This window comes from Heteronotia binoei, chromosome 10 (genome assembly GCF_032191835.1).
Source record: "Heteronotia binoei isolate CCM8104 ecotype False Entrance Well chromosome 10, APGP_CSIRO_Hbin_v1, whole genome shotgun sequence".
NCBI lineage: Eukaryota > Metazoa > Chordata > Lepidosauria > Squamata > Gekkonidae > Heteronotia > Heteronotia binoei.
Genome location: NC_083232.1, coordinates 79300596 through 79319394, shown reverse-complemented (window position 1 = coordinate 79319394; position 18799 = coordinate 79300596). Strand labels below are relative to the sequence as shown.

Genomic DNA, 18799 nt, shown 5'->3' with positions numbered 1-18799 from the left:
GGATCTATGATACGAATGATCTCTGACTGGATATTCCACATATGACACTCTGATTTCCCATTGGTGTGACACTCTGCCCCCTCATTGGGTAATTGAATCGCTTGATGTGATGTAATTTACCCTAGAAAACAGGCAACCCCACCTGTCAGGTTAGAGAAGGGAAAAAAAAGAGGAACAGGGTCTAGAGAGAAGAAAAGGAAAGCCATCCCTCCTACCCTCACCCCCCCTTCCTCTCAAGAGAAATCTCCCTCCAGAGACTTTGCATTTCCTCTGACTGAGCCTACCCTGCAAGGTCTAGGTATTGTATCACCTTCCCCCATCCTGCTTATTCAGCTAACCTCTTGTATTCCTCTTGTATGCTTGAAATTGTTTTATTGGGATGTAACTATTTGAACCCCTATTCCTATAATAAAATCCATTATTAACCAAAGGATTTTCCGTGGTCTATCTCCGTAGACATAGACAAAGATCCTGTTCACCTCACCTCTCGTAGACTTACCATTTTGAGCTAAGAAATATTAATATGCCCCAATAAAAAGTTAGTTGAGGTGTAACACCTACATGGATATTTTTAATGAATAACAGCCACCCAAGACTCTTTCTGCGTTCTAACATTAGGAGGTCATTTCTTCTGCACTAATGTAAAGTAAGTGTTATACATTGGACTCAGTCAGTTCTTTGGAAGCTAAAATGTGTTTATTGAGGAGCAGTCACAAACTACAAACTGGCAATGAATGAATATATACAGTTAGAACATAGGAAACCACGCCCCCTCAGGCAGGCAGTCACCAATCCCACTGCACCTTCTAGGATCCTTTATTTGCATTTCCCTCCACAATGCCTCGCTTCCTGATTGCCTGACTCTAGCAGAACGGCCAGTCAGAATGTAGGCATCAGGATCCTGGCCTGTGATGGACATTTGCTTCAATCTTAGTCATTATATTAAACTTAGTACATAACAGTAAGGGTGGGGGAAGCTGAATTCGATAAACTCTTAAACTTTTGACTTACTTTTGCACAGATTTTAGACCCTTTTTGAAAGTTCTTTTGTCTTGACTCATGTTGGCATGTTTTATCTGAGCGATTCCTCAGTGAAACAGGCTTTCTCGGGAGGTGGTGGGTTCTCCTTCCTTGGAGGTTTTTAAACAGAGGCTAGATGGTTATCTGACAGCAATGAAGATCCTGTGAATTTGTGCAGGGGTTGGACTAGATGACCCTAGAGGTCCCTTCCAACTCTATGATTCTATGATCTATTTGTATGCATATGTGTGTACATCTATTTTTTCTCTCTCGTAACTCTCCTTTAATGCCAATAAAGGTAACTGAACTATGATAAACTCTTAAAAGTGTGAACTACAGGATTGATCCAATTTGCAAGAAGAACACCATATCAAAAAGCAGGACAAAGATTTGATTTGGCGAATGAAGAGGGATGTAATGGATCTACAGTGAGAATATCAGAGTGGAAATAGCACCATGTGTAAGTACAATGGCACCATGTTAAGTACCTTTCTGAAGTAGTTATAAAATGGCACAAGCACTTACTTCCAACCTGTACTCTCCATGAATTTCTCCATGACTGCAAGCTGACATCACCCAGTTCTATTCTATTTCAAGTATACTGGTTCAATCATTGGCCAAGCAGTTTCATCACTGAATGAACCCTGCCACCAGGATGTTTTGTACAAACAGGACGTCCATCTGTCTCTTGCTGGTGGGCTGCATTTCTGGACCACCTATGCTTGGCATTGCAGAAGACTCATATCACATTTATCCGTGTGCTGTCATATTTCCTCATTTAGCATATGGTTATGAAGAGAGATTCTGCCGCTAACTCAGCCCTTGCTCTTTGCATAACAGCAATTTTTTTTCTCTCCATCCATTAAGGGTGTCAGACAGGGCTACATATAGATTGTAGCAGGCATGAAAGCACAGCGGTAAAGTTCTCTTTAGTCTTCATTGACAGTTAATCATAATTATTAATGGATTTTTTTTTGTTAGACTGAAAAACTGATCTTCTTCACATACCTCCAAAAGTGTTGGTTTTTAATCATTTATTGCCTAAGATAGATGTAATTCTCCACACCCCATTTTTGCACCATTGATTTAATTGATCTTTCTGGGCAGTGCTTGTGCATCCATTTGGTTTTTTGACATAATAATTTCAAGTCTGATTTTGGTAGTTTCCTTTAAGAGGCACCGAGTGGCTCTCAAGTTTCTTTCCCTTGTGGGTTGTTTCCTGCCCTCATCAAGCCATTTTCCAGTCAATTTATCAAAAAGTCATATTTTTTGTATACTTGAGAGTACCTGAGTAGGAAAAGACCTGCACTTGTCTATGGGTGTTCCCATTTGGCTGCTTTTGTTCTCTGTATAGGAGTCAGCCATTTGTTATTTGATGGTGTAGTCGTTAAGAGAGTCAGTTTGGTGTTGTGGTTAAGTACGTGAACCCTTATCTGGGAAAAACAGGTATGATTCCCCACTTCTCCACATGCAACTGCTGGAGTGACCTAGGATCAGTTATAACTCTGTCACAGCTATTCTTTCAAGAGCAGTTTTCAAAAGAGCTCTCTCAGACCCACCTATCTCACAGGGTGTCTGCTGTGGGGAGAGGAAGGGAAGGAGTTTGTAAATTGCTCTGACATTCCAAGTGAAGGGCAAGTTATAAATCCAATCCCCTCTTTCTCCTCCTCCTCCCTCTTCCTCAACACAAGTTCTCTGGTTCTATCCCTACCATCACTAATTAGAGAATCTCAGGCAGAAGGCCTTGTAAAAACTGCTGCTTAGAGCTGCTACTAGCCACAGTAGACTGTACCAGATTAGACAGGTTGTTAGTCTCTCTCATATTCAGACTCCTGCATATGTTCAGTTTCTAATTTGACAAGATTTCGTATCACTATGGCAGCAACATAGATCTGCTAATTTACCTTTCAAAGGGCAGCTAGTATTTCCCAACGTTCAGATACCATGCATAATGAGCAGGATCACTCCCGTGGTCCCCACCACTGTCCCCTTTTGCATAGAACCTACATACATATAGGTTGCTTGTGAGCAGAATTGTACACACAATTGACTTCCCAGCAGCCCAGGATCACAGGTTGCATGTCCCTTTCCCCAAAACTTCCCTCCCTCCTACCTTTTATAAGTGTGCCCTCCTGCTGGTGTGCTCCCTTAGGGAATTGATTCTCAAGTGCTCAGTGTTGGTTCTTTACATTTCAGGCCCCCCCTTTATTTTATTTTATATACAATAAAGCTATTTGTTTGTGTTTACTATCACTCTCTTACTCTCTTTCTATTTTATTGTGGGCTACCCCTACGAAGATCTCCTCTGGTATACACAGACCTACAAGGTCCTGCATTATTCCATTCCGGAACTCTTTTAAAACTAAATTTCCCTTCTTTGGGTCCAGTTTGGATAACAATAAGTAATTCCTTTAGGAAATAAGCTTATCACAACATCTTAGAGACTGTGAGGTACAGACAGCATGAACACTAAATAATTAGCTCTGGATGAAAGTCCATAGCATGAGATAAACAATACCCCCCCCCTCCGGGAAGTAATTTCCATTGCATTACTTTGGTTCTCACATCAATATCATACATGGACATTTCATCATTAAAACATGTCCCTTCTCCCCCGGATGTATTCCAAGCATACACAAAATAGTAAGCAGATGTTATTGTTCAAGGTTAATATTGCCTTTCGGTATGCTGCGGTTGAGGAGGAACAAGATTGATTATTATATTAGACTGGGTACAAAAATCCAGGACAAGGCTGACAGCACTGTCTAAAGTTGGGTCCCACAAGTGGTGGCCATCCCCCACACAGTTCCCCCACACAGTGCATCCTGCTTTTGATCTCCCATGCTCTCCCATGAACTAGAACAGGAAGGGAAAGAACAGGCTGTGCTGGGAAGGAACTTGATTGCCCCAGGTACATCCAAGGTATTCGTTGTTTCCTTTCCTATACAGCTTCCCCAGAGGTAAAGTGGAAAGGGATTAACTGGGCTAAATGAGACAGACAACACCTTTCCGTATCTCATATAAACTTGCTTAAGACTGAGTCCAATTGTTGATCCATCTTTGGTTTGTAGGTTTTGCTCTGACTGGCGACCACTCTCATCTTAGGGTGCGGTCTTCCTGAGTCTTGTGAGTCAAGATCCTACAGATTTTCTGCATGCCCTGAAATTTGACTCCTTTCTTCTCCTGCAGCTTCCTTTGAAACAAAAAAAAAAAATTACTTGGCGTCTGGGACTGGTTGCCAGGTCTGAATCCCAGAATGTTTCCATCATGATAACATCTTTCTTTATTGTTCTATCATGATGGAAACACCACTGAGTAATCACAGCCAGCAAGCCACAGCCCATATTCAGCCTGCTGCCCTTCCTAGGAACATAAGCCAAGTCATTTGCCTTCTAGTTGTGGATTCATCTTAATTTTAACTACAAAGCTGGAAAGTAAATCCTTTTGAGTACCAGTCTGGAAAACACCACAATGGGTTTTGTGAGAAATAGGTTTGCCAATCCCCAGGTGGGGGCAGGGGATCCTCCAGTTTAAAGGCCCTCCCCCTGCTTCAGGGTCATCAGAAAGTGGGGGGGGGAGGGGAATGTCTGCTGGGCACTCCATTATTCCCTATGAAGACCAATTCCCATAAAGTATAATGGAGAATAGATCTGCGGGTATCTGGGGCTCTGGGGGGGGGCTGTTTTTTGAGATAGAGGCACCAAAGTTTTGGCATAGCATCCAGTGCCTCTCCCCAAAATACCTTCCAAGTTTCAAAAGGATTGGACCAGGGGGTCCAATTCTATGAGCCTTAAAAGGTGTTCCTATCCTTCATTATTTCCAATGGAGGGAAAGCATTTAAAAGATGTGTGGTCTCTTTAAATGTGATGTCCAGAACTCCCTTTGGAGTTCAATTGTGCTTGTCCCAACCTTGCTCCTGGCTCCACCTCAATGTCTCCTGGCTCCTCCCCAAAGCCCCCAGATATTTCTTGAATTGGACTTGGCAACCCTAGCAAGAAATGGCTGATTAGAGTGAAACACCTTACTTACAAGCCTGATACATCTTGAGTTCAGTACTTTTAATACAGAAATTTGGAATATATTTTCATATTCGAGTCAGTGGGGCTTGCATTTATGTAAATATGGAGGCGATCCACTAAGCATTGCATTGCAATGCAAACCTTAAGCACATGCTTAAATCTCTCCCCAAGTATATCAAAGGGATTTTTAAGAGCTTAACGATGGGTGGATTCCATCTCCATTTTGAACAGCCCATTTTGACCCTCCTCTACATATTAAGCTCCTGACAATGGACTTTCTATCCTCAGCATTAATACAAACCAGCCCTAGCATATGATTTCTTTCTTGACAAGATAATATTGAAGCAGCAGCAGCAAAAAAAACCCTCCAATAAATAATACATGATGGGTAATGATGATGCACAGTGACTGGATTAAAGATCTTCCTATGATGTATGTTGGTTGAACAATAGACAGCATATGGAAAAAAGCATGACCATTACATATATGTTTCGCAACACAATGGGGGATCATTTTTAAGAAATATATTTTGATAATAATAGGATATATCTTAATGCTTTGAGTGTTAGCTGGAGTGTTATTTTTCTTTCTCTTCATACAGAATGATTTCTGCAGATGATTACAGGCTAATTTCACACATATTGCATAACGCACTTTCAATGCTTTTTAGCAAGTAGATGTTCCTGTTTTGCGCAGTAAAACCCAGCTGCAAAGGATTGCTAAAGCACACTGAAAGTGCATTATCCAACGCGTGTGAAATTTGCCTTTGAATTTTTTTTTGCTTTTGTACTTTATCCATTTTAAATATCTGCTCAGGACCAATTTATGATTCAGATTCCCTGCTATAATGCTATAATGTTATGCAACAGCATGAGGACAGGGCTGGAAATGGCACTTGTAGAGAATAATAGCTACTTTGCCTTAAGAAAAACCCCAGATGTAATACTTTTTTCTTGGATGAATGCCTACTTCTTGAGAAGAGGAGGTTTTTTGTTTTTACAGTAGATACAGTAGGTTTTGCGGATTTCACAACTATATTGACTCTTATCTAAAGAAGCTGGCTCCATGCCTGAGACATCCCCCATATCACCATGGTCACAGAAGAGGAGTAGCTTAGGGGTCAACCTTCCTCTTTGGTTGTGCATGTAGGAGTGTATAAGGATTGCAAGGCGCTCTGCATTACATAGAATGAAGGATGGTGTATAAGAAAGCAATCCTAAGCATATTGACTCAGAAGTAAGCCCCATTTTTTTCAATAACATTTTCCATGCTAGTCAACGATTTCTGGTGGTTGTACTCCATAAACTCCATGACACAGAAGGTATGTTTTTTTGTGGGATGATTCTTTGGGGTTTATTGGTCTTATTGGATGTTTACTTCCCTGTTTTATTGCTTTCCTGCCCTTAAACTAGAGTTTTAGAGTGTAAGAAAGGTGAAGCCCTATGAAAGGTTAGGGTTTCGGGGTATTTATATATATAAATGCAGGAAACTCACAAACACCTCCCCCTAAATTCACAAGATCTTCATTGCTGTCAGATGGCCATCTAGACTCTGTTTAAAAACCTCCAAGGAAGGAGAGCCCACCACCTCCTGAGGAAGCCTGTTCCACTGATGAATTGCTCTAACTGTCAGGCAGTTCTTCCTAATGTTGAGCCGGAACTTCTTTTGATTTAATTTCAACCCATTGGTTCTGGTCCTACCTTCTGGGGCCACAGAAAACAATTCCACACCATCCCCTATGACAGCCCTTCAAGTACTTGAAGATGGTGATCATATCACCTCTCAGCCTCCTCCTCTCCAGGCTAGCGGTACCAACTTTGCTGGATGCCCCTCCTGCAGAAGACCCAAGTGACCTCCAAATATTGCTGCCGGGGAACAGGATCCCCAAGAACTAGAAAAGAATAAGAGGACTGCTGTGGGAAGGAGAATTTTTTTAAAAAACCTGCCCTCCCTTCTGGGGCCACAGAAAACAATTCCACACCATCTTCTATATGATAGCCCTTCAAGTACTTGAAGATGGTGATCATATCACCTCTCAGTCGCCTCCTCTCATCATTCCAGGAAGTGCTATGGGGCATTTTACACAGCCCACCATAGCAATTCTGAAATGGAAGAAAGGGTTGAAAATGGGATGGAAGCAGTCTGAGTCAACAATGCCTCAGGCAGGCCTCACCAACAGGAGACAACTGCGATTGCCTGAACAGGTAAATATATTCTGGTAGCAGCCAGTTACTGTAACGAATCCCTCTGAAATGACAGGGGGGGAAAACATAAGTAGCTAGATACTCGACTGGAATATATAGGTTGTCTGAAATGGGCCTATGTATAGTGATATTTGTAGTGATTCAGAAATCACCATTGTGCCTACTGGGAATGAAAGCACACAGAGGCAGGTCTGCAAGGCAAGTCCCTTTGTCATAAAGCAGCTTCCAATGCAGTTCTGGCGATTTTCACACGGACCGATTTCCCACTTGCCTTACGCCACTTTCACTCTCCTCTTCTCCGCGGGGCTGCTGCTGGATTTTGCACAAGCTGCCTTGGACCAGCAAGTTGCCCACCTCTCTTCAAATTCTCTCCGCAGCAGGCAGGATCCTCTGAAAACCGGTTTCTGTCTGTCACAGAGGTGAGCTTGAAAAGGGGCAGGGCAACTCACCGGCTCGGGGCAGCTTGTACGTAATCCAGCAGCAGCCCTGCAGGGAAAAGGAGCAATGAGACCGAAACAAAGTGAGTGGGAAATCAGCCATCGTTTGCCATTGCCTGCCTCTGCATAGCAACCCTAGACTTCCTCAATGGTCCCCCATCCAAATAATAACCAGGGCCAACCCCGCTTAGCTTCTGAGATCTGAGAAGATCAGACTAGCCCCAGCCATTCAGGTCAGGGCACAATATAACACAAAGCACAATAAGGAGAAGATGGGGGTTTCTGAAAATCTGGATGAAAGAATTTGCAAAAAATTAATCCTTGGCTGCCAACTTTTAAATTTAATTTGGAAAGAAACAAAATTTGTGGTTGATATTTCTGTGACGTATGGGATCCCTTCTGTATGGTGATGGCAAATCACCTGGAAATATGAGTCTCTTGGGGGAGCTGCAGTGTACTGGCTCAACGTTCAACAAATCTGTAATCAGTAAATTTGTAATTAGAGAGGACATGTTAATAGAGCACAGTCAGTGGTTACGGTGGAACTAGATCAGATGGGAGACACAATGCTAGCACCGGAATGGCATCTCTGTGTCAACTCTCCCCATCGACACTATGTAGTACTCAGGGCTTTTTTTGAGCAGGAAAGCACAGGAACACTGTTCTGGCTGGTTTGGCATCAGGGGTGTGGCCAGATATGCAAATGAGTTCCTGCTGGGCTTTTTCTACAAAAAAGGTCCTGCGCGAAACAATGGTGACATCAAGGGGTGTGGCCTAATATGCAATTACATTCCTTCTGGACCTTTTCTACAAAAAAGTCCTGTGTGGAACAATGGTGACATCAGGGTGTGTGGCCTAATATGCAAACGAGTTCTTGCTGGGCTTTTTCTACAAAAAACCCACAAAGGTAGTAGCTCTTGGCAAGTGACATCTTGACATTATGCAGTTCCTCACTCCTGCCACAAGGTGACAAAGATAATAGAGGGAAGGCAAGAAAAAGCACGATGCCATGAATTCCACACCATGTAGTATTTACTGAAAAGAAAGAAGTTGAGAACTTGACATAGGGATGTCATTTTCAGTAGCAGACCTACATTTTCTGTACCAGATAAATAATCCCACCCTTAGTATTTCCTCTTGCCATTTGAACCACAAGTTGGACCACAAAGTGAATGAAACTTCACTAACTTAAAGCAAAGTTGTCAAAAGGACGAGGATAGGCAGAGAAACAAGGAACAGGGTTGAGAGTTAGTTAGATCTTCCAGATTCCTACACCTTTCGCTAAATGCTTCAGGGGATCTTGTATAAAAACTTCCAGTTGTTCCAATTGTATTAAAGCTTCCAATTGTTCAAGGTGGGAGTCAGAGAAGTTTTTATATAAGATCCTCAAACAAAGCCTTTAGCAAAATACATAGGAATCTAGAGGAACTAATAAAACTCTCAACCTTGCACCTGGTTTCTTGTAGGCAGAGAAGCCTCAGTTATAAACATACAGTTTTCAGGGGTCTCTGAAGTGAATGTTTTCTCAAGGGGAAAAAATCCAGTGTGATATTTTGTATGGCACAAATTAAGTCTTAGTTATATTAAAAATACATATTTTGGGTGGTTGATGTTGTATTTTATGCAAGGCTATTTTTGTAGCAGAAACTCCTTTGCATATTAGGCTACACCCCCCCCCCCCCGATGTAGCCAATCCTCCAAGAGCTTATAGTGGACCCTGTAAGAAGAGTCCTTTAAGCTCTTGGAGGATTGGCTACATCAGGGAGGTGTAACCTAATATGCAAAGGAGTTCCTGCTACAAAAAAGTCCTGATTTTATGTCTTTTTTATTAGAACGCCATGCTATATTAGTAAAGGAACACTGAACTGATGAGATAACTCATTTTTAATTGACATGGTTAGCCCAATGTCACTAAAAATGGATTTCTAACCGTTTTTGAGACTGTTGTTTGTTGAGGTGTATAACCAAAAGTCTAGCTAGTTGGAAGTCAAATAAATTGTTTCTCTTACCTTTATTGACAATTTCTAACTGACTATGGGAACAGGAAGTCCATACTGATGGAGGAACACACACATTACTGCAAAGGCAATGTATTTTAAAATGTCATTACACTGAACAATTCTGTTCCACTTTCTTCTTCAAAGGCATTTCAAAGCAGAAGCAGAATTCGTTTCTCCTGTTTTAAGGATATTTTGCATTGGTCACAAAAGATTTTCCAGTCAATTTAGCATGGGGGATATAGATTTATCTCTGAAAAATCAAAAAGCTATAGTGTGTGTCTAAGACCCTTCCCCTTTACTCCTGTTCCTTATTCAATGACTCTATCCTGTACCTTCGTTACAGTTGAGGAGGAGGAAGAATGAGGAAGGGGCAATCCTCTCTCTAATGTTGTTTAACATCTACCTGTGCCTCCTCATCCAACTGGTGCAGAGTTTCATGCTAAGGTGATAACACCCAGCTTTATCTGTTGATGGGTGGGCGGGTGGATAACACCTCCTCCCCAACTTGGCTGAGGGGCTCGAGGCCATGGTGGGATGGTTAAAACAGATTTGGTTGAGATTGAATACTACTAAGATGGAGGTTCTGTGGTTTGGGGGGGATTCAGGCATGGGGTGCCAACTCCTACCTGTTTAGCGGTGTGCTCGTAATACCAGCACCATCTGTCAAAAGCTTGGGTATAATTCTGGATGCCTCTTATCAATGGAGGCCCAGATCACAAACATTGATAGACTGGTGTTTTCCCAGCTATGCCAGGTCAGGCAACTGGCCCCTACCTGTCTCGCTCTGATCTAACCACATGCAAGGGTCACCTCCAAATTAGACTGCTGTAACTCGCTCTGTGTAGGACTACCCTTGAGATTGACCCAGAAATGCCAACTGGTCCTTATGGGAATCCCATGAACAGAACATATTCAACCTGTGCTGCATGAGCTGCACTCACTCTAGTTGGAGTACAAGACCAAGTTCAAGGTTCTGGTATAAACTTTTAAGACCCTGAATGATCTGGGACCCACATATCTTTAGGACTGCCTCTCCTGATATACTCCTCAAAGGCAACTGCATTCTATAGACAAGAATTTACTGGTGGTCCTCAGTCCGAGAGACGTCTGGCTGTCCTCGACCAGAGACAGGGCATTCTCAAGCCTGGCTCCAACCTGGTGGAACACTCTGCTGAACAACACTTGTGCCCTGTGGGACTTAATGCAGTTCTGCAGGGCTTGTAAGGCAGAGCTGTTCCACCAGGCATTTGGTTGAGGACAGCAATGGGTTTTCAAACTGTCTGACACCCTTGCTTTTCTTGCCTGCATCCTCACCCCGCAGGACAGTGGCACAACTTGATGTCTCAAAGCACCATCTAATTAGATCAACAGCTGTATTTAAATTGTTCCAACTGAGAACTATAGTCTAGAACTAATAATAAATAAATGTGCAGGACTCCCTATTTTCCTCCGTTCACAGAGAAAGACGGTGGTGGGAAATCTGATCTCTAAATCAGGCTGATTTGCTGTGAACATTTACACCTGATTAAATCCCACTGAAAGGTCGTTTTCGCACTCACCTTAATCAGCAGCGACGACCCGCCTCACCGCACAGGATCTGCGCGGATTTCACACTAATTGCCGCGGAGCACCCAGAAGAGCTGGAAAGTCCTGGCGCTTTTGCGGCGCAAACGGAAACTGGTTTTTGGCGGTTTCCGTTTGCGCCGCAAAAGCGCCGGGACTTTCTGGCTCTTCTGGGTGCTCCGCAGCAATTAGTGCGAAATCCGCACAGATCCTGCACGGTGAAGCGGGTCGTCGCTGCTGATTAAGGTGAGTGCGAAAACGACCAAAGAGCCCTGTGGCACAGAGTGGTAAAGCTGCAGTATTGTAGTCGGAGCCCTCTGCTCACGACCTGAGTTCGATCCCAGCGGGAGCTGGTTCAGGTAGCCAGCTCAGGTTGACTCAGCCTTCCATCCTTTTGAGGTTGGTAAAATGAATACCCAGCTTGCTGGAGGGAAAGTGTAGATGACTGGGGAAGGCAATGACAAACCACCCTGTAAAAAGTCTGCCGTGAAAACGTTGTGAAAGCAACGTCACCGCAGAGTTGGAAATGACTGGTGCTTGCACAGGGGACTACCTTTACCTTTTTAACATCCCACTGAAATCAACAGTATTTGTACACAAAACTCATGACGGGAACTTTTTGCGGAATTGTTGTGCTGTTTCTATTCTTATAGAGGATATTGCTTTTGGTTTCAATTGAACCCATGACCTTCGGTCTATCAAGGTCAGCACTGTTTTCTCTGATGGGCAGCAGGTCTCCAGGACCTCATTCTTTTATGTCACCTATGACCCGGGTCGAGACCCACGGCATGCAAAGCAGATGTTCTACCACTGAGCCACAACCCCTCTCCTCAATGAGGACACATGAAGCTGCTTTATATCAGGTTAGACTATTAGTCCATCAAGGGCAATATTGTCCACTGAGACTCATAGCAGAGTTGCAGGTTCTCAGGCAGAGGTCTTTCACATCACTTACTGCCTGGTCCTTTTTACAACTGGAGATGCTGGCACTGAAACCGGGACCTTCCACATGCGGAACAGGAGGTCCATGACTTAGTCATGACCTCTTCACCCCTATGTTTTAAATGCCTCTTTGCTGGAGATCACTTTGAGCAACTTGGGAAAGTGGTTTACAAATATAAATAAATAAATTAGGGGGAGGTATTTGTGAATTTCCTGTATTGAGCAGGGGGTTGGACTAGATGACCCTGGAGGTCCCTTCCAACTCTGTGATTCTATGATTCTATGCAATTCATGCAACAGAACCTGGCATCTTCCTTGGGAAAGACAGATCTGGAGGATAGAGGTGGTGGGGGAAAGGGAGTGCTTTGCAACTGGATTTTACTGTTTGTTACATACAGGCATGTCCTGAGCAGTCAAACCTGGCTTAGGGACTGTGACTCAGTGGCAGAGCACCATCTACAAGGTTTCTCCTGCAAGTCCTCCCCCCACCATGGAAACACAGATGTGTTTCAAATGAAAACAGGCCTCAGGAAGGTGGGGGGGGGGAGTACAAAAAAACTAGTGTGTGGATAAAAGGGAATGTTTTCCTCTGCTTCTCTGCTCCAAATCAGCTGTGACAAAATAGTAGAAGCAACTGTTGTTGTCTGTAGGATGAACTCAGCAGAGGCAAGGTGGAAGGTGTAGCCCAATCTTGTCAGATTCAGAAACTAGGCAGGGTTGGTACATGGAAAGGAGCCCAGCAAGGAAGACTCTGCAGAGAACGGCCATGGCCAACCACCTCTGCTTCTCGCTTGCCTTGAAAGCTCCTTACTGAGGTCACCACAAGTCAGCTGTGACTTGACAGCCCTTACAAATGCACCCAGGATGAATTCAAAGAGTCTGCACAGTGGTGGAAAGAGACGTGATTTTCCCAGGAACACCTTTCACTGGCGTATGACTGTGCCACAATGAGTGCAGAAAACAATTATACAGGCATGTCCTGAGCAGCCAAACCTGGATTAGGGACTGTGACTCAGTGGTAGAGCACCAGCTTTGCACTAGGAAGATCCCAGGTCCAATCTGTGGCATCTTTAGTTTAGTTTTGGTTTTTTTGTTACATAGTAGATGATAAGAAAGGCCTCTCCCTGAGACCCAGTCAGAGCAAACGATGGAGCACTTCCACACACACCCTAAATCATGCACTTTCAATCCATTTTCAGTGCACTTTGCAACTGGATCTCACTGTTTGAAATGGCCAAATTCACTTGCAAAGAGTCACAAAAGTGGATTGAAAGTGCATGACTGAGCAGGTGCGAGGTGCACCAGGAGAACCTTGACAGACAAATGGCCTGTCTCCGTAGAAGGCAGCTTCCTGTGTTCAGGTGCTTATCAGCTGGGAAGCAGAAGTGTGTCTTTCAAAAAGAGGGAAAGAAAGTCTCCCACTTTCCCTTTGGAAGTTACACGGAGAGGGGCTGCACATCTGCCGCTCGCCTTGTGATGCTCACACTCCTGCGCTCAGTCCCACTGAATGCCAAACAAGTGATTGGCAGAAATAGAGTGTTTGTAAACTGCTGGTGTTTCAGGTCACCGCTTTCCCTTCTTTCTCACATGAAGCAACACAGAAGTAAAGCATTCCCTCTGAAGAAGGAGGGATATGATTGTCTTCACCAGCAGTTCACAAAGCTCTCCATTCACAGTGGCTTAGGAAGGTTTTCAGAAACTTTGTGCAGACAAATTCAACTCACAGAAAAGAAAACACTAACCCCAAGGCAACCTGTCAGTGCATAGCACACAACTTAGCAGTGTGTGTGTTTCCCCCAACCTAATATGGAGATAGATGTCATTTACCTAGTGCCATAAAAAACCCAGACCCCTGCCTCAAGAAGCTAATCACATTCATTTGAACCCAGGGGAATACAGATCCAGCTGAACAGCCACTATTTTTTTAATTGGAGTGCCTTTCCAAAGAGGACAGCTAGGAAACAGAAAGCATCCCTTGCCACTGTCTGCTGAAACCTGTCCTTTTCTCCCAGGCATTGACAACTGATCAGCATCTGCCAACCTGCAGCTCTAGTGCAGAAGTTCTTACAGAAGCAATCTGCAAGAAAGGAGGAGGAGGAGGAAACAAAGATGCTTTTCAATCCCTAACTGGTGAGGTTTGCTTTTTTGCCAACCTCCAGGAAATGCAAAGGACACGACAGCCAAAGAAAGCAAAAGGACAAAAAAAGCAAACCCTACCTTAAAGGAATAATAAAAAGATTCCCACTCCTCTCCTTCCAGCACTTCTGTGAAAGTCAGCGTTTCCGTGCAAGTTACCAGAGTGGCATCCAGGCTGTCCATGCCTCCGTTCTGGCTGCTGCCGGCTTCTGTGACACCGACTTGCATGGCTTGTTGCTCCTCTGCAAACTGCTCTGCTTTTCCTTGCAAGAGAGAGAGCTAATGCAGGCGAGCACTCCTTGGAGGAGCACGGCAATACAGGCAGCTCCACTGTTCCACGACTGGCAAGTGGAGGCATCGGGCTGCAAAGCAACTGAGCAGGACCATTTGGGCTGGAATCCTTCTTCCCACCCCACCCCCCCAAAAAGACAACCCTGCTGCTTGCCAGCGGAAGTCACTGTTCAAGTGCTTGTCTTTGCCAGCCTCAGCCAATAACGACAGGACGCGCACGGTGTCATCTTTGCACCTGTGCAAAACGCCAGACTGCCTCCGCTGCACATCCAAGGTGCCAACTGGCAAAGCCAACATTGCTGTCTTTACCAAGTAGTCCACATATGAACCAGCCAGCCTCGACAAGGGTGCACCTTCTCCCCTGACTAGCCAAGATGCAAATGCGCTTCTCTGCCACAGGTCAGGAGCAAAGGTCACTGCCACCCGCAGGGATCTACTCTGTTCAGCCTGACGTCTGTTACTGGTTCAGTCGTCCTCACCCATGGCTGCCTCTGGACTGCATCTTGCCAAGGGTGAGGTCATGGCTCAGTGATAGTACCTCCATTTTACATAGAGAAGGTCCCAGATTCAGTGGTATGGTCACATGAAACCATCAGGTAAGAGCAGTGTAGAAAGTCCATGGCCTTCATATTTGTATTTTCTTAAAATAATAAAAATGTAATTGGGGAAAAAAGGATTCAGGCAGCTGGTGATGTGCAAGACCTTTACCTCAGACCCTGGAGAGCTCCTGCCAGTCAGAGGAGACAGTAGTGGCCTTAATGGATCGACGGTTTGATTTAGCATGAGGTAGACTCATGTGTTTTATTTGTTTACCACAACTATACCCCAATGGGACCCAAAGAAATGTACACCTTTCTCCTCCATTTATCCTCACAACAATCCTGCAGGGTAGGTGAGGCTGAGAGTGTGTTACCGGCCCAAGATCGCCCAGCAAGCTTCCCAGGAAGACGAGGGATTCAAACCTGGATCTCCCCAATCTTAGTCCAACACTCCAACCACTGCAACGTACTGGCTCTCACAGATGAACTACCACTGAGCCATGGCCTCGCATTTGGGCTTTTGTACCCATAGAAAGACACCTGTGTTGTAACATGGCCTAAATTAAGGCAAAAGCAAAAGAAGAAGAAGATTTTGGATTTATATCCCGCCCTCCATTCCAAAGAATCTCAGAGCGGCTCACAATCTCCTTTACCTTCCTCCCCCACAACAGACACCCTGTGAGGTGGGTGTGGCTGGAGAGGGCTCTCACAACAGCTGCCCTTTCAAGGACAACCTCTGCCAGAGCTATGGCTGACCCAAGGCCATGCCAGCAGGTGCAAGTGGAGGAGCGGGGAATCAAACCGGGTTCTCCCAGATAAGAGTCCGCACACTTAACCACCACACCAAATTGGTGACATGTCTCTTTGATCCAATATGCTGTCTACTGAAGTACATACAACAAGTAGTATTCATCAGACGCGCTAAGTAGTTTTAAGTTTCTTCATTGCAAGGATGCTGGTATCAGGTATACACATAAGTGCTGTTAAGCTGCAACTGATGTATGGAAACCCCAGCAAGGGGCTTTCAAGGCAAATGAGAAGCATAGGTGGTTTGCCATTGTCTTCCTCTGCAGCATTTTTCCTTGGGAGTCTCCCATGCAAGCACCAAACCTGCTTAGCTTCTGAGATGTGACAAAGTCTGGCTGTACCATGCCTCCATGCTCCTCTCCCTGGTGTAAAGTAAACACTAGAAAAGACACATCGTACTAAGATTGCCAGCTCTGGCTTGGGAAATTCCTGGAGATTTGGGGATGGACCATGGGGAGGAGGAGGAGGAGGAGGAGGAGAAGAGGAAGAGGAGGAGTTGGATTTATACTCTGCCCCTCACTTGGAGTCTCAGAGTGGCTTACAATCTCCTTTCCTTCCTCTCCCCACAACAGAAATCCTGTGAGGTTAGGTGGGGTGGAGAGAGCTCTTCCAAGAACTGCTCTTGAGAGAACAGCCCTGAGAGAGCTGTGACTGATCCACAGTCACCCAGCTGGCTGCATGTGGAGGACTGGGGAATCAAACCCAGTTCTCCAGATTAGAGTCCACGTCTCTTAACCACTATACCAAACTGGGTCTCTCTCTGGAAGGTGAGTATTGGGAAGGGAAAGACCTCAGTGGGATATAATTTATTTTTATTTGTTGGATCTATATCTCACTCTGTTTGTTGGATTTATATTCCACTCTTCCCACAAGCAGCCATAAATGTCCACCCCCCCTCCCCCCCCCAAATCAGCCATTTTCTCCAGGGGAACCAATCTCTATAGTCTGCAGACCAGTTGTAATTCTGGGAAAACTCCAGCCTCCACCTTATCACTGGGTCACTGAAACAAAGCATCTCTTATAAATAAAAGCCCAACCACGGTGGCAAATCTGAGAATTTTCATTGGTTGGATGTGGCCTACACAGGATTGGCTTGCACTCTGTCTCTGGTGTGCCAGTGGCTGATTCTGCTCTCCCCCATGCACTGCTGGCCCTGTCAGGCAAGAACCCCACCAGAAGGCCACTGGCCTTTGAGGGAGACAGTTCTCTGCTGACAGGTTCTCCTGGTGGCTTACTGATCACTGCCTCTCCTCAGGGCCCGTTGTTGGAAGTCCAGGGCAGTTCGTTTCTGCCCCCTCCAAACAACACTGCCATGAAGCAAACAGTAAACTATGAGAGACATGTTCATGAGACAAAACAGAAGCAGTGCCTTTCCTTTAACTGATGCAAAAGAAATGTTTGTTCACAGCAGGGAAGGGCCAGTTCCACAGCAACAAATAAACAGACTGCCCCCCTTTTCACCAGCAAATATTCTTCACTCTTTCTATTCAAGTTAGACTACAGTGGGTTCATATGATAGAATGGACTCTGAGGGAGAGGCCTTTCCCCCTGGGGAACCATTGTTGCCAATCTCCAGGTGAGGACTGGAGATCACTCGTAATTACAGCTGTTTTCCAGATGTCAGAGATCAGCTCACCTTGAGGTGTGAGGGGAGTGAATGCCTTTGCTTGGGTGGGTTGAAAAACAGCAAGGGTGGGGAGCACTCACCCAGAGGCCTTTAGTGATACCTTTTCAGGTTGGTCAGAAATTTCTAAGGTATCACTGCAGACCTCTGAGGGAGAGGTCTTTGCTGCTGGGAAACCACTGCTGCTAATCTCCAGGTGAAGGCTGTAGAAGCTGACTAGGTGATTTCAGACCAGTCACAGACTTTCACCCTAACCTGCCTCATGGGATTGTTGTTCAGGTTAAAGGGGGGAGATCTGCTTCGGTTTCCCCCCACCCCCATAGCATTCAATAGCCTGATTGAATCCTGAAAACTGGGTTTAGCAATTCAACATTTTATGCTGTTTTAATGCACTAATTGGGTTATAGTGGTTTTGATTATGATGTTTTACTTTGTAACATGCCTTACAGCATACATTTCCTAAATAAATCAATATGATCCTTGTTGGCTGATCATAATATGGACTAGCTGAGCTCTGATTGAAACAGTTATGTCATACTTTTAAAACTATTCTGGTGCTCTATTTTGTCATGATCTGCAACATTTCTGAATCTTTATCATTAACATATATCAGGTTGGATCCTGCCAGCTTTTCTGCCAGTGAAAAAGGAGGGGGACTACCCAGAGAGGCTTTGCTGAAATTGCAGGATCTGCACGTACCAAAACCGTATGAGACATGGGTTGTAGTATGAATGCTAACTGCATGAGACTAAAAATCTGGCTGAATCCAATCCTTCAACAATCTTTAAAAGGCTACCAGTTATCATTTTTGGTTTGACTGCTAGAATTTATTGTAAACCACCTTGAGTTTCACAGGGGAGCTAATAAATGTTGTCAATAGATTTAAAAAGTTCTCCTTAAGGAAATGGCTGCTTTGGAAGGCCTTTTTCCTCACTGACCTCCCTCCCTAGACTCCATCCCTCAGTCTCTGGTAGGCTTCCCAATCCCCAGGTCCCAGCGGGGGATGGGGGATCCCCTGGTTTTACAGGCTTCCCCCCTCCCCCAGCCAGCTGGCCAGCGGGGGAAGCCCCACCCCCACAGCCATTATGCACCTCCATGAACGATTCCCATAGGGAATTATGGGGAATTGATCTGCGGGTATTGGGGGCTCTGGGGGGGCTGTTTTTTGAGGTAGAGGCGCCAAATTTTCAGTATCGCATCTAGTGCCTCTCCCCAAA

General features: G+C 44.7%; 1 protein-coding gene across 1 annotated transcript in view; it reads right to left on the bottom strand.

Annotated features, from left to right (window-relative positions):
• The window catches only part of NPSR1 (neuropeptide S receptor 1), a 112873-nt gene extending 98216 nt beyond the window's left edge, over positions 1–14657 (bottom strand). Inside the window, exon 1 of the mRNA XM_060248149.1 lies at positions 14403–14657. Within this exon, the coding sequence (XP_060104132.1) occupies positions 14403–14549 (147 nt within the window). The 5' untranslated portion in view covers positions 14550–14657. The remainder of the gene's footprint in view (positions 1–14402) is intronic.
• Between the last annotated feature and the right edge of the window lie 4142 nt (positions 14658–18799).